At 36.9% G+C, this 23,482-nt stretch overlaps 1 protein-coding gene across 1 annotated transcript in view; it reads right to left on the bottom strand.

The window, feature by feature from the left end:
* Window positions 1-276: 276 nt before the first annotated feature.
* The window catches only part of zgc:162707 (UPF0524 protein C3orf70 homolog B), a 35,991-nt gene continuing 12,785 nt past the window's right edge, over window positions 277-23,482 (bottom strand). Inside the window, exon 2 of the mRNA XM_038268168.1 lies at window positions 277-3,190. Within this exon, the coding sequence (XP_038124096.1) occupies window positions 2,526-3,190 (665 nt within the window). The 3' untranslated portion in view covers window positions 277-2,525. The remainder of the gene's footprint in view (window positions 3,191-23,482) is intronic.

Raw genomic sequence — 23,482 nt, 5'->3', positions numbered from 1 at the left:
GCACAGGTCATATTTTAACCGTCTAGGCTTAGCTCTTGTAAGTGAAATATGTCTTTGTGCAGTTAGATTAAAGGTTTCAATAAAGAGAACGAGAAAAATCAAGAACATTCCTCAAGAGGAAATGGCTGCAGCTCAACTCGTTTTGAACTGATCCCTCTTTCATTTGCAGTTCCTCTGATGCTCTGTTAAGCATTAGTCATCTGTGTGTGTCATGTTGATGACATTCTCATCAAAAAAAGCGGTGATGCACCACACAAAAGAGAGGGGGGGAAAAACTCTGTTTCATAAGATTTATTTATATGAAAATAATATAACAATGATAAGAACTTAACATACATTTTAAACTGTATTAAGGATTCTGCTCCACATAATGTCACCCTGAATTAGGATTCATCTGCTCTTTTTACATAGAATCTCAAAATTTGTTAAACTACATATATATATATATATATATTATATATATTTGTTAGAACAAATGCAGTCATGCATGATGACTTCTGCTTTCTGTGCTTAAAGAATTTTAGCAACACTTGTGTGAAATTTTGGTAATTTTTGCTGATAGCATTTCAAAAAGCGTAACATAAAACAAAAAGAAAAATAACTGAAGTGATGAAAAAAGTCAAATAGAGAAAAAAAATTATCCAGCCGCCTTTTTTTGACCTAATAAAAGGGCTGGCCTGTTTCTTGTTATAGCGATCACATCACAACACCTATTAAACATCCCACGTCATACTGTAATATCCCTCTAAAGGTGCAATACGTGATTATTTCTGTCCAATAGTATGAACTAAGTGACAAACTATTCTATTTCTTTTTATCAGCTTACTCTTCAATCATCATAAAATTTGCATTAATAGCCCCAGATGCAAATATATATGTAGTTGTTATAATCTAGACATGTAAGAATATTGTTGCCAGAATTATGTCAGAGTAATTTCAATATCTGGCTCCTTAGAAAGATGAATATAGACCTTAATTTTCAAGTTCCAAGTTTTTGAACAGGGTTCTTTGGAGTTGTTATAAACAGTCAGTTACCTGCTTGTTGGATAACAGAATTTCTGATACAACTAAGTTTAGCAGATAAGGAGTCTAGGCGTCATCTAGAATATTGACTCTCAGAGTATGACACCCTAGAGTTTAAATACAGTGGTTTCTTGTTATTGGTAAGTACATAAATGGTTGGGAATAATAAAGCCTGATCTTATTACCTTTATTTAAAAAAACAATTATTACTGCAAGGGAAAATAAACTTAAATATTTTAGTTATAATATTTGTACCTAGTATTATCTAATGTTTTTAGAACAATTTAGTTCAATTGAGAAATACTTTATTAATCCCATAGAGAAATTAAATAACCACACACATTAAAGAATTAATTGGACATAAGGAAATACATTAATCTGTTCAAAACTTTAATATAAATTTGCCCTTAATTCAATCAGATTTTCATGGACTTGCACTGCTATTATTTGCTTTGTAAGAAGCAAATTGCTTCCTTTAGTAAGCTGCATGTAAAAATGCAACCCTACAGTTAAGTGTTTGACACAAACTGCTAAAACACTTTCCACAGAACCCCACTTCTAAAAAAAAATGGAACTATCCCTCTAACCATGAATAGATCCACAGCTTAGTTTGGGTCAATTAAACAAAGGTGAGCAGAAGAACATTTTAATGCATGGTAAATAGTTCTAGAAGTGTTCCTCGGTGGCAGGTACAGCATAGGAATGTGCTTCTGTGTAATTCTTGATTGTCAAATACCAGCCTACCTCCTGCCTGTGATGGTGTCGGTAAAGTGCACACAAACTGTGGAGTCTGAAAGCTTCTTTTCTAACACGACAGAAGCCAGCGGCGTATCGGCAGCTAGGGAGGGGAATCTTTAACGGGTTAAAAGGCTGATGTGCTTGAGGCCCATGAGAGGTAGCTGGCCTTGCAGTCATTATGCTGAAGTGTCAGATAAGTAATATGTGTGTGGGTGGAGTCGCTGACCAGTGAATAAGAGATGGCGTCCTTATCTGCCACTTGGATGTTCAATTATTTTGAAGACTGACAATTGGAGGACAAAAAGAACGACCTCACTGCTCATCGTCACCAAAGATTTCCTACTTGTTCATATATAATGGAGCTCCCATAACTTACCTACACAAGGGAAAAAATACTATCATTTATTTCTTTCATGACTGTTTTGAAGTGTTTCTACTCTACCTTCGAATTTTAGCCATTTTATATCTACTATTCAGTTTCTTAAGATTTATGAGCTTAATCCTTGATTCCAATAGGTCTCAGAAATGAATTCCATGCGGGGGGATCGGACAGAAGAGAGGCTCTGTGAAATTGTGGCTGTATAGTCCTCAGCCATCTGCAGGAGAGCAGATTCAGCCTGAAGGAACCTCTCACCACCCAGCAGAAGCACTAGATTGGAGTTTGCTCTCTGTGAGTCAAAGGGAAATAAAACCCTGGAGTGCTATTCTTTGTTAGGAGCCGCTGCTCTGTGGCTCTCCCCCACAAGAGGTTTTCTGCATGTCAGTTACACAGTTGTTTCTATCTTTTCGATGATTTCTATCATTGACTTGGAGGGGGAGAGAAGAGAACAGTCGTCCTGATCCCAGAGGCTACCAGGGCTCGAGTTTCCATCTGTGCTCAACCCATCCTCATCCTCACTTCCCTCTTCGCAGGACTCCAGGTAGTGGAGGCCCAGGGCGTTGATGCCCGAGTCCTCAGAGCTGGATGGGGAGGAGCAGTGGTCCATTTTAGGGCCTTTTAGCTTTTCAACAGTGGAAAGGTGTTTCTGTTCTCTGCATGCCTGTGGGACCGGTGGAGCAGGAGGCTGCTGCGGGCTAGCAGGTGGCTGGGGCGGACTAGGATTAGGGGGCATTGGAGGTGTAGCCGGAGCGGGCGGTTGAGGAGTGGAAGGCTGAGGCGGATCTGGTAAGGGAGGCAGGGGCCGCTGCACATAGCACATTTTCCCATTGATCCTTTTGACAATGTAGTCGTCCACAAACAGATCCGCAATCACACAGTACTTGGGCGACTCCAGGTGAGGTGGAGACTGGAAGCTGGGCGCTAGTTTCAGGAAGCGCTCAGCCAGAGAGACGGAGAGGTCAATAGTGTCGCTGCATTCTGATCCCACTGGCGGCACGGAGGTGCTGGGCAGCTGGCACACATTGGTCATTGGCTGGTAGACGTACTTACCTAAAAGAGAAATTAAAATAAAACATTACGACAAAATTGCTAATTGTATTTCATTACTTAGATTTTTCACAGTTTAACTGTAGTAACTTCAGTCTTAAAAATACTGAGCAACAGACCAGTTAAAAGGGTATGAAATTTATTGCAAAAAAATAACTTTTGGTGAGAAATAAATAAGTAATAAATAGGCATACCACCATTTTTTGTATGCTTCAACACAATTAAAATTATTCACATCATGAGAAAATTGTTACCCATACAGGTTGGAGAAGATTTACCCGTTTAATGCGCACATAATTAGTTTGGGGTGAATACTGAGGACTGAACACCATGGTGAGTTCATAAAAGCTGTCTGTGTTCTTAAGAAAGAAGACTTTAAAAGCTTATGAGTCTGGTATGGGACTTAAAAACCACTCAGTGGTATTAGAAATCATTCCACTGTACAGAAAACATGTTAGAAATGAAACCTTTAAACCATTTTCCCACAGATCTGGCTATCCACAATAATTCATCTTGAAAACAGATTGCAAGAGTAAGGTAGCTCTTTCACCTTTATATAAAAGTGGCATTCACAAAAGAGCCACCACTGGTTCTCATGCATCGACTTTCCTTCTGTAAACAAGAGGAATGTGTGGTTGACTTAAAATAGTAAAGGGAGATATCAAGCCATCCCACCCCAGAAATGAGAACTCAGATCACTAAGACATGTATTTTATTTAATTGAATAGATGGAATTCATTCATTACGAGAACAGAACCCAAACGATACAATTTAAAACAAATGAATGAAAAGAAATCCAATTAACACAAATGGTTAAAGCAATAATATTTGCCTATTAAAAACTAAAACATCAGCTGCATTTGTAAGAAATAACAAAAAGCACAAAATAATCTAACCCAGTGTCTTCTATTTTCTAAACTATAATAATAATAATAATAATTTAACTTTATTGATCTAACATTGGAGAAATTTACCTCTGCATTTAACCCATCCCCTTAGGGAGCAGTGGGCTGCCATTGTGCAGCGCCCTGGGAGCATTGTGGGGTTAAGGGTTAAGGATGGGGGGATCGAACCGGTGCACTGCTCTAAACCACTAGGCCAGGCATCACCAAAGTCGGTCTTCGAGGGCCACTATTCTGCAGGTTTTAAAGGTTTCCCTGCTCCAGCACAGCTGATTTACATTGATAGTTGATTAACAGGCTTTTGCTGAACTGCAATCATCAGAATCAGCTGTGCTAAAGCAGAGAAACCTCTAAAACCTGCAGGACAGCGGCCCTTGAGGACCGACTTTGGGGATGCCTGAACTAGGCCAACACTCCCCCCTATAAATATCGTTGATACTTTTATTCAGCCTATACTGTGAAATAACTTTTTAGTGGAGTGTTTGTTAAGCAGTGACAGAAGCTCCTACCTGAGCAGAAGAAGGAACCTACAAGTTAAACAGATAAACCATAACTAACAAGCTAAAATGACCTGCTGTCAAAGCAAAACTTTTTTATTCCCCAACATTTGAGATTATTATAACAGCAGCAAATTAAATTCCTTCTCATTTGTTTTAAAGAAACTGATTCATGCTATACATTTTTACTATAAACTTTTTTGCACTTTGAAACCATCATTGCTACTAAAGGCTTAGTGAAATATTGGTGATCAGTGAAATAAGCATACAAATCTGTTATATTCCAAGAATAATGAAATTCTCTTTAAAGTACAAAGATCAAAGGTTTGTTTTTCAAAGTGATATAGAAAAAAAATCCCTTAAATAGACAAAAACAGTCAAGACACTTGGTTTAAGTATCAACATTCTTTAAAAAAATAAAAATAAAAAAAACAATCTACTGGTTAAGGTGAATACCCTTCCAGGTTTTGAGGTTATTTGGCGTTATTTGCAATAGGTGATGTTTCACCTTTCAAGAAACATCATCAGTGACCTTTTCCTTTTTGTTTCTTCTTCACATAAGGAAATAAAGAAGAACCATTTTTAGAGAATCTTCTGTAGTTAAACAATCGAGAATATGAATGGAAATTGAAATCCTTTCAAAAAGCTACCTTTCACCCACATCTATTAGAAAACCCACAGCACTACCTGCCAGAACCAAAACAACAGAGTCCGGGAGTAGAAAGAAGATTCATTCGGAAGCTAATGGGCCAGATATTTTCCACAGGAGCAGGTGAAAACCAGCACAGGGTTAACGGCAAAGAGCAAATATGAGCATCTCTGTGACTTCAAGGTTAGCACTGTCACATCACATCAAGAGGACCCTGAAGCAAGCAGAGCTTATATGGGCTTCCTCCGGGAGCTCCAGTTTTTCCCAGCATCAAAAACACGCTCAGTTAATTCGCCTGCCTTTGACAAAGTGCCCTTGACCATGACAGCTCCTCAGAGCTGGAGACTGTCACTGAATACTCCACTGTAGCTGTTCACTTCCACAAATAACTCAAAAATGCTGTTGTTACCTTACTTTAGACTTAAGTAGAAATGTTTGCCTTCTATTCCTAAGTGGAGTAATTATTTTTTTTAGACAACTTTTTACTTGTACTTCTTACATTTTGTTGCATTGAGCTCTACTTTCTACCCCTTATATGTTAAAAAAGATGTGTTAATTTTGTTTCATTTAAACTGATTTTCGTTGTGGTACTTTTGGTATTTAAAAAAAATAAAACCTATCAAAATAATTTCTTTCATCTAGGCAATTCATTTCTTTGTGGTTCGTCTTGGTGCTGCACCAACTTGTATTTTGCCACATGTCAAGCAATTTGCTTTTCAAGATAATGAAAAGTGAAATTTGACATGGTTGCCATTGGTTATAAAACTAAGAAAATGAAGTATAAGGAAGTTATCATCCAGAATTGTAGGCTAGTGCAGTAACAGTATATGGTTTAAAGCATCTTTCCTTAAAAAAATTCCCTGCATTCTTTTACTTTTATGCTTTAAGTAGTGTTAAAAATTGTACATTTACACTTTTAGAGTAAAAAGCTTAAATTGATACTCTAACTTCTACAAAAGCATTTTTAAACATGATATTTACAGTCAATTAATGTGACAATTGTGTTAATTGTTATAACAATGGTTACAGCAGATGTTGTAATATTAGTGATTTATGAGCCCAATGATCCAAGTTTCTCCAGCAGTGCTTTGTATTCCATTATTATTCATTGATGGTGAGCTTTTGAATTGCTCACAAATGTGTGAAAATGTTTGTCATTTCTAGTGTGAGATTTTGGAAGAGGGTCGCCTGCAAGTGCTCCCCAGAGCTTATGCATTTCAAATGTCCTTCATTTGCAGCATAATCTTGAGAAACATAGTTTCTACCGAACTTGGGCACAACTTTGCAAATCAATATGAAAGCAAAAAAGTAAAAAACACAAAATTATGGCTTTTAGTCAAACTTAGTCAAGGATGCGGCTTTGAATCATCTTTCTAGGATAATCAATTTTCATATCACAAAACACTCCCTGCTGCTGAAGGTAAATATTATTTTCTTCCTATTGTACCAACACAGAGGCTAATTTAGAGCAAAGCGGCCACGCCATCAATTTGATGCCTGAAAATAAAATGCACGGCCGACCTCAGCCATGTGTTTACAGCTACTGTACTGTGAAAAAACCTCCAACAACAAACTGATTTTAAAACCAAGGATAACACAAATAAATATGACATGTCAAATTATATTTCATAATTAAAATGTTTCAAAACAGACAAGGAGCAATATTAAAAGGTAATCTCCTCCATTGCCAAATCATGTATAAAAAGGTCAGAGCCATAAGTTTTTCATCAAAAAGACCTTGAGTGGTGCAGAATATTCAGTATAGTAGAGTATTCATTCTACTGAAAAAAAAACACATAACATAAAAATTTGTTTTCTGCATTTTGATGTGTCCAAACTATACATATTTTTCATTCTGGTTGCCAATACCAAGGAATGCCACTGTCAACAGGAAAGGATTCTGCACCTACAGGAATAATGTGTTGAACTTGCATGAAACTAGGTTTTGCCAAATCGTAGTATCTCGTTGATAGCTCTAAGAAAGGGTTTCTTTTTGGTGATGCATTGCTCAGATTCAAGCAGACCAAAAAAGAAGTATGAAAATATTTTTAAGCACTGGTCACTTTCCCTCTGGACAGGTAAGGTGAACGCCTGCTAACGCTCACCTGATGGTAAACCATGTTTTTTCAAAAAGCATAGTTTAATTTACTCTCCCAGATCTGAACGCTGAGAACAAAGAGAACATATAAATAAACCCTTCTAAGAACATGAAATGGGCCAATAGATCTAAAAGACATTACATTACTCTCTACTTTTAGGAAATTGAAGAATTAAAAAGTCATTGACATATATCAATTGGGAAATCCACAAATTGTAGTAAAACAAAGAACTGAAGCCCCCCCAACAACAGCATGAAATCGACATAGACTATGAAATACAATTAAGATGCCGTTTAAAAAAAAAAAAGCCACACAATACCAAGTTTTAAAAGGTTATCCTTGCCTGGAATCAACAATAGTTTAATGGTCTGAAACATGAAACTTTGTCAACAAAAAGCAAAGCATTTTAAGCTTCAAATCACAAATTTGTGTTTTTTTGTTTTGTTTTTTTATTTACACCAGGCTTACTCACATCATCTTACAAATTAGCACATTAATTTCTAAGTTTCCATGTGAGCAAGTAAGCTCTAAAATGTTGATGATTGTTTACAGCTGATTGACTCTGTGCAGCGTGAATACTGAAGCATAGCTGTCTGTCTAACAGGCCCCCAAGAGAGCAAGAGAAACCACAGAAAATGACAAGCTTACACATCACTTCCCACTGCTTTCTTTCCTTTTCTTTTGTTTCCCTGGCACGAAGAGCCATAAAATCAGAACCTTTTCTTTCCAGGTTTACAATAAAAACACGAAGTAGGGAAGTGGCTCTCTTGTTTTACCAATTTACCAAACCGATTTACAAATCGGCGTCACTGTCAGAGAACGATATTCATTGTTCCAAACGAATTGTTATTTAATGACGCAAGTCTCCATCAGCCACCAGTGTATGGGGGATTAAAAACACAGAAGCTTTACACTTTGCAAATGCTGTTAACAGAAAACACTGGAGCTGATGTCAATGCAGACAAAAGAGCGGAAGCAGCAGCCGAGGTCAGTTAAATGAGGCAAACTCAGTGGTCCATGTTCAGAATGAGATGAGCCCATTCAGCCAGACAAGAGAGCGCCTGCAAATGAGAGCTACAACCGTAAAAAAAAAAAAAAAAAAAAAAAAAAAAAAAAAAAAAGAGACATGTTGACATTTAGTTTTTAGAATATTACATCTAATTGCATCCATCCATCTGGAGTTTCAAATACCAAGAGCCCTAGTAAGGGAAGGACAGATGTCTGCTCGGACACACAGTGCACGCACGTACACAGACAGATGGAGACAATTTTACACAAACACTGGTTGATTTTGGCAGCTCTGCAGAAAGAAGTATGTAAATTTCCAGGGTGTATCAGTCTGAGCTTAATGCATTGCTGTTTCTGTTTCGCCCTGAGGAACATTATAGCAAAGCTACAGATAATCTCGCTCTGTGGCCTGGCTGAAACAAAGAGAGGAAACAAATGCTTTGACTTATTTATAACAAAGGCAGGAAGATGTATAATACAGAGGCTAAACAAGGCGAGGTGGAAAACATGAATAAATACACAATAAGAGAATATATTTCCCTTTAATTTATATAAAAAATGAACAGTAGCTCTACATTAGATACTTGAAAAATTTAAGAACGAGGGTTAAGTTGGTAAATTAGGCAAACAATAACTACTCTGGTGGGTAAATCAGCTGCTTTTTAACCACCGATATTGGAGGTCTTCAAAAGGGGGTCCGTGACCCCTAGGGGGCCCACAGAGGTACTGCATGGGGGTCGCCAAAGTTTTGGCTGATTAGACTTTTTTTTTTTTTTTATATTCCCAACTGCAATTTTTTCCACTAACTGAAATGTCTTTAAATACATTTTAACATAAATTCAACACACTGTAGTAAACAGAAAAATGGAGGCAGAAGATGTCTTTTAGTCATCAATGCACACATTCAGCGACACACTCGAGCTCTTTCAAGCTGGGCTCCGTTTCATTCACAACACCTGTCCCATCAACCAGGAATGAGAATCAGAATTACTTTAATAAGCCAAGGGCGAAATTACTTTCCTTAGATTACTCCATCTGTAATAGAGTGACTATAGGAGCAGTTTGATATAACTGGTATGGTTTGGGACTCCTTGCTGCTTCTGTAATTGATGAAACCATTACTTTAGCTCTCTAGCAAAAACCCTAAAGGAGAATATCCTGCCATAATTTTTCAACCCTTATCTCCTGCCTGCTTGGGTTATGCTGCAGGACCATGATCTGAAGCACACCTGTAGGTCCATAGTGGAATAATAAACAGGAAGGTTTTAAGAGTTGCCAAGTCATGGTTTAAACTAAACTCAGACGAAATACTGACTCTTCGTCCTTAAAAACTCAAAGTAACAACATCACAGTAGTTCTGTAAATGCAATGATCCCTAGAGCAGGAGAATGTAGATGCCAATAATCTGAAATATTCGACAGCAGTTGTACTTGCTATTTTTCTAAGGTTTAGGAGAAAAATACTTTTCCACATAAGACTTCAAAATATTTATGACTGACAAAATAACTAAAGCAGAATAAATGTTTCCGGAAAATTCTTTCTCATGGCCAGACATGAATCAAACTATATATCACTAATCTTTATCAATTTCCAACTTAAACCAAATTGCCTTTATTGTTATTGTGCAAAGGACAAGGAAATAAGTTCCAGAACACCCATCCAAGAGACACAGTAAAACAACATCCATGGGAGGACAGGTGCCTGAGGCTGCAGTCTTTGAAGGCACTGCCCTTGGGTTAGAAGGTAGTAATTTGCACACAAAGGGAGAAGATGGGGATGAAAAAATAAAATCAAATCTCCCACCGTGCCTTTGACAAGGCATGATGTAAGGCTGCCAGAAAAACATGAGCAAATGGAAGCCAGCGGAGGTGGTGAGTTTGAGGGCTCGTGTATCTGTAGCCATGGGAGACATTGTTGGTGCGTGTTTGCGTATGAGAAGTCCATTAGCCCTCCTATGGCTGGGAGAGGCCTAAAAATGCAACCAAATAGCATTGTTAACTAGCATTTACAGAACAAAAAAAACAACTTGTAATCAGTTTAAAGTGTGTCATTTTTAGCAACATCTAATGGTCAGACTGTAGTGACATGAACCGCTCCCCCCACCATTTCTCCCTTTCCAACAATACGGAGGCCATCATGGTACAAAATGGTCATCGCCTTTTTTGTCATTAGATGAAGAGGTTTGTTTACCTAGATAATTTTGGTCTGTGCCTAACTTACCGCAAGTACTTTCAAGCATAATGGAAATCTCTACAGTTACTAGTTTTTTTTCGCTCTGCGCTGCAGTAAAGCAAAGGTTTAAGCCTCAATGAATGCAAAACCCTTTACAATATAATTATAAATAGCAGTTTCTAAGGCAGCATAAACATAAAGATTAAGACTTTCAGTTCATATCATGATATACTTATTATGTTACATTTTTCAGTAAAACCATGTAATTATTATACACTGTAGCTTTAATAAAAGACAGAAAAGAGAAAGAAAAATATGACTTTTTTTTTTTTAGCCTGTGCCCGCTAATCACCATGCTGATCTAGAACACTGGTCTCTTTGATTTGCTGATTCTGTCACTAAAAACCTTGAAGCATTCAGTATGTCAGAGCAGTTTGTCAATATTTTTTTGGTAAAAAAAAAAAAAAACTCTGGCTTGGTCTAAAACTCCTAAGTCATGAAAGGTTTGAGATTTCAGGATTTAAACCCTACATGTAAATGGTATAAAATCTAAAACTGATTTACCATAAGGGTTTCTTTATTCATTTTTAATGCAAATCTGTATTTGAAATGTAGTAACATGTATGGTTAAATATGAATGAGCAAATTACAAGATTCAAAGCTGATTTAAATAAAATTAGATTTTTTTTTTCTTTTTGCATATATAAACACTTTGAAACACCAGTTAAAAACATTTAGCTTTATAACCGAATAATGTGCGCAGGCAGATAGGGGAAGGAATGAGAGATTCAGAGACAAGAATTGGAAGTGGAGCAAAACGGTCTGTAGACCTCTTTTTTATGCCGCTTGTGAGATATATATACAGTATATGTTTTTTAACTATGCATGATTGATTTATTAGGTAAAAAGTTCAATGCAAGCCAGATAAGATTATTCCCCCCCCCCCCTTTTTATAAGAATAATGGCACTCCTTAGTGATCTATATATCAATTTCGGAACATAATCCATGTCATTCCACTAAAAATAGGACATTCATTTTGTGATCATACAGCATCTATTGACATTAGAATCAGGATACCCCTGACTTGTGTGCCAAAACTTTGGTTTACGGTATTTCTTGTACAAATAGCTGTGGTTATTATGTTTAACATGGGTAATTTCAGTGACACGCAAAAGCCTAAACAAAGCTAGACAGATGAAGAAATGTGAGCCAAGTTTAAATATCATGTTTCTGCACGTTTTTGACTGAGCTGAAGCATGCATCGAGCAAAAAACATATTCTATCTGCATAGATGCACAGATAAAGTACATCTCTCTCACAATCCTCCTAAGCAGACAAGACATTCTTTGCAGCTAGGTGGCATCTTCATTGCTTAAATTTATTATTCCCACCCTGACAAAGAGATTTTTTTATCACAAAGGGAATGGTTTCAGTAGATCTTATAAGTTGGTTTTGGGTGTGAATCTGATTTTATTATTTTTTTTTTTTTATAATAACAAATGAATTACATTCATATGCACAAGCCTGATTTCAACACATATTTTATGCCATGAATGGCTGCAGACATTTCTGTTATTAATCATTCGCATATCACTCCATTTGTGTGCACCACCACCAGCTGAAGACATGACAAAGAAAGCAACAAAGGAGAAAAGAGTATGCGCACTTTTCCCCAGATATGATACAGAGACACATTTACCAGTGAAGTATGAGAGCAAGCTTGTTTTATTATTGATGTTTTCTGATATTATTAACTAAATCTACTGAATGGAAAAAGTGCCACAAGCAATCAGCTGTGCTATCTTTTAGCCGTACCCTACAGAAATGACAATAGTCAAATTATAGAAAGGAGGAAAAATGTGGAGCTTATACATAAATATACAGTATTGGGTGTCAAAAGAGATTGTGGAAACTTTTTTTTTTTGTAGGACAAGTTTCAAACAAATCTGATTTAGGACAAGTTCACGTGGGAAATGGATTTGAATTTGATGTAAACAGAAATGACTGAAAGCTTCTTTTCAGCATGTCACCCACCAAAGTGCTTGATCGTTTTCTAACTTTAAAATTCCAGAGAATCATTAAAACCTTGTTTATTTTATAGAAAGAACACAGCATGGTGAGTTCGCTACAGTGTCTCATCATAGATGAAGCTGTGGTTGAACACAAGTCCCACTATGATTGCAGTTTACACATGGAAGCCTTAAATAGCTTGGTTTTTATAAACCCTGCATCCAACCAACCAGGATAAAATATATATACATATTGTTAAAGATAGGCTCTGTGTATTCACCCTGATGCTCTAACTCTCTGGTTCTTTTCCCTGAAAAGAGATCACCCAGGACAAACTCTTTAAATAGCACTTCATAACTAATATGTATTAAATAACCAGGAGACATGACAACAGATTCTGATAGAAATTGTAATCTTACTCAGATCAGAGAAATTTCTTAGAATGTACAGAAGGCTGCTCACCTCTCAGGAAGTGGCCCCGATTAATAGTTAAAAAGGCATTTTATACATCTCAAGGCTGCCATATAATCTTATTTTACATCATACACGCTAGCAGATGATAAGACATCCATCGCTCCAGCCTTATCAAACTTTTACACTTTGTTTCTTAGCTGAAATATGCTATGCATGAAACATAAGTATCATAACAACAAAAAAAAATCTTGGTTTTGAAATGTTCTAGTGTGTATATATATATATATATATATATATATATACACTATATTGCCAAAAGTATTTGCTCACCTGCCTTGACTCACATATGAGCTTAAGTGACATCCCGTTCCTAATCCATAGGGTTCAATATGACGTCGGTCCACCCTTTGCAGCTAGAACAGCTTCAACTCTTCTGGGAAGGCTGTCCACAAGGTTTAGGAGTGTGTTTATGGGAATTTTTGACCATTCTTCCAGAAGCGCATTTGTGAGGTCGCACACTGATGTTGGACGAGAAGGCCTGGCTCTCAGTCTCCGCTCTAATTCATCCCAAAGGTGTTCTATCGGGTTGAGGTCAGGACTCTGTGCAGGCCAGTCAAGTTCATCCACACCAGACTCTGTCATCCATGTCTTTATGGACCTTGCTTTGTGCACTGGTGCACAGTCATGTTGGAAGAGGAAGGGGCCAGCTCCAAACTGTTCCCACAAAGTTGGGAGCATGGAATTGTCCAAAATGTCTTGGTATGCTGAAGCATTCAGAGTTCCTTTCACTGGAACTAAGGGGCCAAGCCCAGCTCCTGAAAAACAACCCCACACCATAATCCCCCCTCCAACAAACTTTACACTTGGCACAATGCAGTCAGACAAGTACCGTTCTCCTGGCAACCGCCAAACCCAGACCCGTCCATCAGATTGCCAGATGGAGAAGCGCGATTCGTCACTCCAGAGAACGCGTCTCCACTGCTCTAGAGTCCAGTGGCGGCGTGCTTTACACCACCGCATCCGACGCTTTGCATTGCACTTGGTGATGTATGGCTTGGATGCAGCTGCTCGACCATGGAAACCCATTCCATGAAGCTCTCTGCGCACTGTTCTTGAGCTAATCTGAAGGCCACATGAAGTTTGGAGGTCTGTAGTGATTGACTCTGCAGAAAGTTGGCGACCTCTTCGCACTATGCGCGTCAGCATCCGCTGACCCCGCTCCGTCAGTTTACGTGGCCTACCACTTCGTGGCTGAGTTGCTGTCGTTCCCAAACACTTCCATTTTCTTATAATACAGCTGACAGTTGACTGTGGAATATTTAGGAGCGAGGAAATTTCACGACTGGATTTGTTGCACAGGTGGCATCCTATCACAGTTCCACGCTGGAATTCACTGAGCTCCTGAGAGCGACCCATTCTTTCACAAATGCTTGTAAAAACAGTCTGCATGCCTAGGTGCTTGAATTTATACACCTGTGGCCATGGAAGTGATTGGAACACCTGATTCCAATAATTTGGATGGGTGAGCAAATACTTTTGGCAATATAGTGTATATACAGTATATATATATATATATATATATATATATATATATATATATATATTCCAAAATGTTAATACCGCAATAGAGGAGCACAATATATTGGATTGTTGATCTGTAATATTGCAACTGTAAATGATCTGATATTTGGTTTTCCATCATATTTCAGGTATTTTACTTTCATGCTTTACATCCAAGTAACATTGGGTTGACACCAGCCTTTAAAAAGCTGTATGGACCAAAATGCTGAAACTAAAGAAAAGACGTATGGACCTTTCATGAAGCCCCATTACACTGTGTTTAAATACTAACCGAACTGAAGTAACTGATATTTTCCATTTCATTGCCTTCTTTTAACAAATAGTATGGAGAGCAGGAATTAAAAACTCTAGTCCTGCTTAGATTGTATGGGATAATTTGAATGAACTATTATGTCACATTTCTAATGTTGTGCCTCATGAATGTCATTATCAGTATTCAAAAAGCAGCAGTGTTGGTGTATGAAAGTTAGTTTATTTGGCTTTAATCGCAAGTCTAATACCAAATGCATTTTTTTAAATCAAGTTTTGCTCAAAAATAACATAATAAATATTGCTGTTTAATTTCAAAAACATAGTTGTTTTGTGTTTTCTTTATGCAGAAAACTGACAAAGCTTTAACAAAATTGTGACATTACAGAACATTTTCATGCCTGCAACAAAAAGAAAATTGCAATTTTTGCCTTTAACTGTAAATGTCAAATGTTTCAGTGCTCTTCAAATGCAGACATGATTTTTGTTCAGCTGGTGGACTCATTACACCACCTGCAGAACAAGTTACACTTTCAACAAGGACTGAAACAACCTTTCATCACATCATAATTAAATGAAGCTAAAAGCATCTATTAAGGGGGGGGGGGGGACCAAAAAAAAAAAAAAGCAAAGACCTCCTTGTTGTGAAAAATAAGGACATCTTATATGAGCTTGAGAGTTTTTCCAACATATCTGCTCACTTAGAATTATTTTAGTTATTTATTTTGGTTAATAGCTTTAAGGATGCAAAAAAGGAATATAAATAAACAGCAAAACTATGGAAAGATCTACTGACCTTTTCTGGAAAACATAATTAAACAATAAAGTACCAATTAGGACCCTCTTAAAATGAATTACTTTTTATAACGGCTAAAAATATACACAAACTTACCACATCTGCTGAGCATGAATGAAGCATAATTAGTATCTCATAAAGGGTATGCTTTGTTTTGACCTAATTTGTTTAGCCTGGTAATGGATTCCAAGAGTTCTGTAAAAATAAATACAAGCAGGCCCAATTGTTCTTAAAAATAGTGTATTTATTCTTGGTTTGAGCAAGAAAGACTTAGCCAATGACAGAATGAATTACATTAAAAACAAAAAAGAACATTGTTATTTCATGTGTGTATTATCTAAGTACCTTATTTTAAGGACAATAAAACTAATTCCAAAAGCAGATCATTTTATTTACTTGCTCAAATTAAGCACATCTTCACATTTTTTGGAACTACTTTTTTTTTTGTCAAAAGAATGTCAAAACAGAAGCATGTAATATAAATAACAGGGTACACTTTAGAGATGCACCGATCCATTTTTCCCAAAATCTAAAAATGATGCTTAGACTGAGCTTATTGGCTGATCTGATCCTACTGTTGAATTAAATAACTGTATACCTCGACATGCGAGTAAAGTCATCATGTCTCACATAAACATTGTTAAAGAAAAAAAAATAAATAAAAAAGGTAAGAAATGAAAGCTATAATTTTCAACTAAAATTGCAGTCACTAGGGTGCTGTAACTGCCATGACTGGATGACTGGATCGGAATGCTGGATTGGCGTCGTTCATCCGATATCCGATCCAGCTTATTAGTCAATATCAGAACTGACATCCGATTCTAAATATTGGATCGGTGCATCTCCAGCACATTTTTGGTGTTTAAAATGAAATCACTCAATCGGATTCAAAGGATAATTAAAAGGGGTTGGGATATTGATAAATGAGGATTTATTGCTTTGAAGAGCTCAGTACTTCATATGGTATCCTATTTTTTTCACATGACTGCACAGCTTTATAAATACAACGCTATTAAAGATGTAAGCTTTTTGCACTGCATGATTTTAATAGTATAGAAAATAACTTTGCAGCCTTATACCAAGAAAAAAAAACAGAACCCAAAGTATAGAGAATAACTGCTTCTATTAGTATTGGGTCAAGCAAAAAGGAAAAAGAGAAGGCATTAAGTAGTTAGAAGTTGTTTTTTAGAGATATGTATGGCTGAATAGAGTTAAAGAGGTTAAAAGGGAAGTGGGAGGGCAGCAGCTCATCCCCAGAGGAGGTGGTGGATTATTCTTTTGTTAGGGTACATCTCCAGCTTGCATGTCGCTTCTCCTCCCTCCTGGGCTTGTGGCTAGCTGCAAGCTGCTTTCTATGCTTTAATGGAAAAGGTAGAGTTTCCGGAAAATATTATGGACCACTCATTTGTCTCTCCCACTTTCCATTATAGAGCTCCAACATCACTCTATTCACTTCTCCGCCTGCCTACAGGCTGAAGCTGGAAATGTAAACAAGCTCAATATGTAGGAACAGAAAAAACAAATATAGAAGTAGTTCCATAAGTTTAACATATCAGCATTATTTATGTGCAAACTAAATATCAACTATTCAAAGCTGCTCTTTTTTAAAACCTAAAAATATATATTAGTTGTTAGGCGTGCTAAATCTCCCCTATCGACAGGAAGATAAGGTCTGCAGAAACATCCGCTGCTAAAATCTTTTCAACAAAGAGGCTGCAGGAAGGGCAGCAACACAAGTTTCAGGTTTCAATCAGGATGACGCTCTGACCCAGCATAATGTGAGACTCCTCTCCTGTTTTCTCCACACAGACATTTTCCTGTGAGCTCCGTAAACCAAGTTCTTCCCATGCATAATACACTTCTACCCCAAGCTTTTCTTGCTTGCCCTACACCCCCTTTTTTGCTTAACAGCTGAACAACACAAGTAACTGCAGTGAATGAAACCCTGCAATAAAACAAACTGCAATCTCCTTTGAGACACCAAAGCTTTCTACTTTAAACCATCATAAAGTTTACCCCTTTAATGTGCAGCAGAATATTAAACATTCATAAAATTTTTATTTCTAATTCTTTTAATGAAAACTGAATACAGGTCAGTCTTGAACTCATTAAAAATGTTGAAGCTGTTGTGATGCATCGTTCCCTTTGTTTCCTATGGACCATTTTACTGCTAACATTTACCAACAAAAATAGGGAGGAGGTAAATTCTGATGGAATGAAATGAGAATGAATTATACACTGATGGAACTTGGCAGCTCAAAAACAAATTCATTATGGTCCAAGTAGAACTTGTTGTGCTGGGCACACAGCTCCTTCACTCCACCAGGAGGGAATGAAGACTGACAAGCCGAGCAGAAGGAGGCAGTAGAAAAGAAAAACTTCCACTGAAGGAAAACTGAAAAGAGTGTTGATTTGCTATGTCTGCTGCAGTTTGGAACTAGTATGGATTAGGGTACAATCTTGACTTCAGATAATATTGTTTTGCTGTATTTATTCTTTATAACAACAAAACTGATTAATAGTTTTTAGAAACTGTCAACACTCTTTTGGGCCATTATCGAATTAAATCTGAGCCAAACAAAAGCAAATATTGAGCTCTAAAAATAAAATACTGGAAACGATAAAAAGCTTACCTAATTTGTTCATTTTCATTTGGAGGAGCAACTGTAGTGCTAACTGACTGCAATCAACCCTATTTTGATGCAGTAACATGGAAGTTATTGATGCTCTACTTAAACCAACAAAACATATAAAATATCCAACAATGCAAAAAATATTCCCAACCATATTGTCTGTTATGGTGTTTTCAAGCATTACAGGTTTGATTGTTATCTTTTTTTATCTCAGGATAATCCGCTTGTTCAAAGGGCATTTTGTTATGATGCTAATTTGCCTACTTCGTTTTACAAAGGCAATGCGAGTGTTACTTTTTTTTCATTGAAATAGTAAAGTCATGCAATTATTTTCCAAAGCGTTGTTTCCAAATAAAACTGTTTTTGTGTGTAAAAGAAATATTAAAAACTGCTATAATTTTGTTTTTCTTGGCTCATTGTTACATTCCCAGAAAAAAAAACAATAATATTTCAAAGCACTTTACATCAAACTAGTGCAAAGATGGTCTAAAATAATAGCTTGCAAAAGGCTGAAAAACCAATGTTGGATCAGTCAATAGCAGATGAGAGCAAACAGGAAAAATGCAGCTAGCACAATATTTAACCCAGACTATTTAGTCGTTTTGTATTTAAACATAAGGTTTAGTTCTCCACACTTGTTTAAGACTTTTTTTCCTACCGTTTTTTTTTTTTTTAAAGAAAAATCAGTTCTGGACTTCTAAACCTGGGTTTGGAATATCAAACTAATATTTTTTTCAAAATGTTTTTAAATTTAAAAAGATCTCCCCCTCCGTAGAAGGAGTCCATTTTTCTGTCTCTGCGTATGCGACTCACTCTTTTGATCAATTTGCATCAAATTTGCTTTATATCATGGCCCCAAAAACCCTGAAATACATTCCATAAGAAGATTGAAAACCCACCATTCATATATCAATTTATTTTAAATGCAGGTAAGTTGTGTTTGTCTCTTTTGTAGCTCCAGGAAGGTTTGAAGAGTGGGTAACAAAACAGAAGTAATAGTGGAGCCTGTATTAAACCAGCAGGGGAGATCTGACAGGGTTTAGCCAGAAAAACCTTCTTTATATTCTAAAAGTGGAGCCTATTTACTGGTCAGCTCTTCTCCTTTTTGTGAGGAATTAACCACTTCATCATCACACAGTTCTTTAGTACATGCGTGGGTTTTATTGTTGTTGGGTTTTTCTAATGCTGTTTGTTGTCCCTGTTTGTTCATGATTACTATAAAGGCAGCGCGCATGCAGGCAAAGATGTGTGTGGCTATATATAGAAACTACTACCCAGAAAGCTCTGGCGTGTAGCTGAGAAGGCACAGTTACTGTAACAACATAATTTGATGTTGCTGGAAGATGTGAAGAGCACAAACAGTCGGAGCATTTTCTTCCTTATTCTGCAAATATTTTTGCAATCAAGCAATAACATTAAAAAATAAAGTATATAGATTATTTCTTGTTTTCCTCAATGTTTATTACCTGCCGTCGAAAAATTTGTTATTGTCTGTTAGCCTTTCCTACTGTCAAGCCAACCACTGACTGTGACAGGTGCACAATATTCCACAATCTTTCTTTTTAAAATACTGTTATGCAGCAAAAAGAAAAAAAAACAACAAAGCCTTTTTTTTCCAACCTGCTCAAAAGTGTTGGAAAAAAATGAAATTTTATCAGAAATTAAGGTCATGGCAGCTTATAAGGTGATAAGCGGAGAGCAGAAATCCAATTATTTCACCTTTCTTTCTATCTGCACATATGATGCAACTCAGCTGACATCAGAACAATCTACTTCAACCTTCACATCTATTGGCACCCCTGGTAAAGAGTTTTCATAGCCACATAGTGAAAAATGTTGAAAAATACAACATTTAATTTAACACATTAATTTTTTAGGGAACATAAATCCTATCCTATATAAAATAATTATTGTTTTTCAGAAAACCACAAGTGCCATAGTTGAAAGCATGTAATTTCAGTTCTTTTTCAATTTATACTTTTTCTTATTTAATTGAGAAACAAAAGAATTCCACACTCTTGATCTCGGCAAAATATAAACATGTTTCTTTCTTGGACATAAATTATGTTATATGGTTAAATTATGTCATGGCAGAATAATCACATATCATAAAGGAACTGATACAAAATACTGTCTTTTTGTATCAATAATTTAAATGCTCTTTAATCTACAGGCTTAAATTAATGTTATGCTGTAATTCAGCATATTTCTTTACTCTTTGTCTTTGTGCAGAATCTGTAGTCCCCCATAGGACTCTATTGGTTTAGTTCTTTTTTCTTGTTGATCTGGAGATCGATTTCTTATTCAGAATTATTCTCCTAAACCCTATGTACACATTGATTTTGAAAGGTACTTTTATTGTTTTTGTCTCTCTTTTTTCACAGTGATAAATCATTTTGTGGGCTTCTGTATTTAGTCTTTATGGCTAGAGCCTTAAGAACTACAAATTCAAGACTGCTTTACTTTTACCAGTTGATTGCATATTAAATGATTAGGGCAGGACTAATTTGTTTTTTGTTTTTTTTTTATCTACCTGCTCTTTATCATTATATATATTAATAATATATACATACATTATCGTCATCATCTGCTTATTCTGCACACTCTGATGAAGGTCTCTGTGACTAAAAGTTCACATTAAAGGGAAATCTTGCAGATCAATTGTGCTAAAATCTTTTGTTTGCTTCTGAACTAGTTTGGGCTTTCAGCACCTTTACTACAACACATCGAGGTTGAGCAGCAGACCTGCTACAGCTTTTTGATGTATTTAAAATGTCCAAGGTATCCTGAGATATATATATATATATATATATATATATATATATATATATATATATATATATATATATATATATATATATATATATATATATATATATATATATATAGCACAATAAAAAGCTATTTCTCCTGTCAACAAAATGCCAAAGATAATATACATGCCATTAAATTGAAGTAGTGTGAGGATCCTCACAAGTCATCTAACTGCAATAAGATAGTGGCTGCTCACCTAGAAATGCCTTTATCTAAAATCAGAGAAATAGCAAAAAGTTCTGGAGACAAAAAAGGATGGATGGAAACTAAAGTTTATCCTATCAACAATGTTATGAGTAAGGATGCACTGAGTTATTTTCTTTCACTTTCATTTTTTATTATTTAATTTCCCTTTGGCATTAATAAAGTATTTAATCGAATTGAAATTAAATTTCTTGGCTGAAACTGAAAAATTAGTAGCAGATTCAATCTGCTGCACGCATGGTGGAAATGGATTCTACTGACCTGGCCACTATTATTTATTCATTATGGGAAGCTGAACAGTGGCACCAGTGTCCAGAGATATTCTCCAGGAATGCTCCTACTTCAGAGAGTCCAGGTTTAAGCTACACCTCATGATCATTATAACTTTATTTGGTTTTTCTGTTTTCCAGGACCTGAACCTACACCATTTTGGGGGAGGATCCCCCAGACAACAGAGGTAAGGTGAGGCGGCATCCTGGAGCTCAGAAAGCAGTAGGGGGAGATAAGGGCAAGAATCCCAACAGAGATGCACCAGAGCAGGGGAGAAGCGGCGAGTAGCCAGGGCCTGTTTTGGAAGCTAACAACATGTACAGCTGGAGATTGGAGGACAGTGGTAGATCAGAGCAAGAACCCGAGCGAAGAGTGCAACAAAGCATGGTGGCTGGTTTTATGCCCTGCTCTGGAGCCAAGGAAGCTGATAACAGATGATTGGTGCAAGATGCAGCTGGCTTTGTCCCGCTGTAGCTAGAGCTACAGGAAGAGGATGAATGAATGAAACTAAATCAGCTTTTTAAAAAGCCACCCACAAACCTCTTAAGATGATTCCAAATTTTATCCTATGAAGGGATTAATAAAAGATAAACATACAGTACATTTTTCTATCTTCCACTTTGATTGAAATTTAAACAAAAGTTTAGATTTTCCATCTCTTCCATCATACCAATGCTTTGCATCCATCTTAGGTGTCACTGCAATCACCAAAATAATGGCTGTCACAGCACTATAAATACATCAGTCGCATTGCTTTGTATCATTCCTGAATGCACCGCCACATAGGGATAATATGTAAAACTGTCACTGGAAACCTTTTTATTGCACCTTAATCATCAGATGCCAACAAAAGCCTTTTCATAAACCATATCTCATGGAAGATTTACTCAGACATACATTAAAGTCATGTGTTTCAAAGAGATGAGACCAAAAGCTTATACATACCGTATTTTCACGACCATAAGGCGCACCGGACTAAAAGGCGCACTCTCAGTTATGTGTCCCATTTCTGTATTTAACACACACATAAGGCGCACCGGACTATAGGGCGCGTTTTTTTATATACAGGTACATGTCCTCTACTACCTTTAAATACCTCTACTGCGTATTTAAAAATACAGCGGGGGCAAAACTGAGTATGACTGTGCTTTATTCATGTATTTATTACAAAGTATTAATCAAACCTGGCAGCTGGCCGTGAGACAGACACATCGCAGATGACACAGCGCTGTGATCACTCCTAAATTAACTTAAAATCCTGAAACCTGCCGACGGAATATGTTCGCTTTTATTGCCGGTATCCTGGTGCCTGCAGTTAAAATTATTTAGATGAAAAACACCTGCCAGCAGCCGCGGTGAACGAAAGGATTTCTCCTGTCGGCGCACCGCTGGTATGTGGGGGTCTGAGCGCCTCCGACAGAAATAGATAATCTGGATGAACTGACTGCAATTATGAAGTTTTCAGGTGGACTTTCTCACTTAAAAACATATTAAAACTACTTTATTCCAACTGATCACAGCAAATATAGCTGCAAGATTTAGATTATTTAGATGAAAAAACACCTGCCAGCCACCGCGCTGAAGAGGAGGAGACCCCCCGCTGCTGTTGAATTAAGTTTTCAGGTAGAAAAATAGAGCGGAAGCAAACCTGAGTATGATTGTGCTTTATTCATGTATTTATTACAAAGTATTAATCAAACCCATCAAAGTCATCATCCTCTGTTATCCTCAGCATTCCTCTGAATAAAACAGCTGCGCTAAATCAGACATGCCAGTTTCCCCTTCTTCGCTGTCAGAGTCACTTTCCGTGCAGCGCAGCTCCTCAGAAATAATGCCGGCTTTTGCGAAAGCTTGAACAACAGAGCCAGCAGACACAGTCCATCTACAATCCATCCGCAAACGGTGGCGTAACTTGCCCGGCGCTGCCTTCCATTTATCATGAAACTGTGGTCTCAGTCTGTCATCCATCGCTCCCACGCCGCTCGCAGCCTTACTG

Source organism: Cyprinodon tularosa, unplaced genomic scaffold (genome assembly GCF_016077235.1).
Source record: "Cyprinodon tularosa strain WSP-4 unplaced genomic scaffold, ASM1607723v1 ctg695, whole genome shotgun sequence".
Lineage (NCBI taxonomy): Eukaryota > Metazoa > Chordata > Actinopteri > Cyprinodontiformes > Cyprinodontidae > Cyprinodon > Cyprinodon tularosa.
Note: the sequence above shows the minus strand (reverse complement) of the source record. Positions and strands in the feature narration are given on the sequence as shown.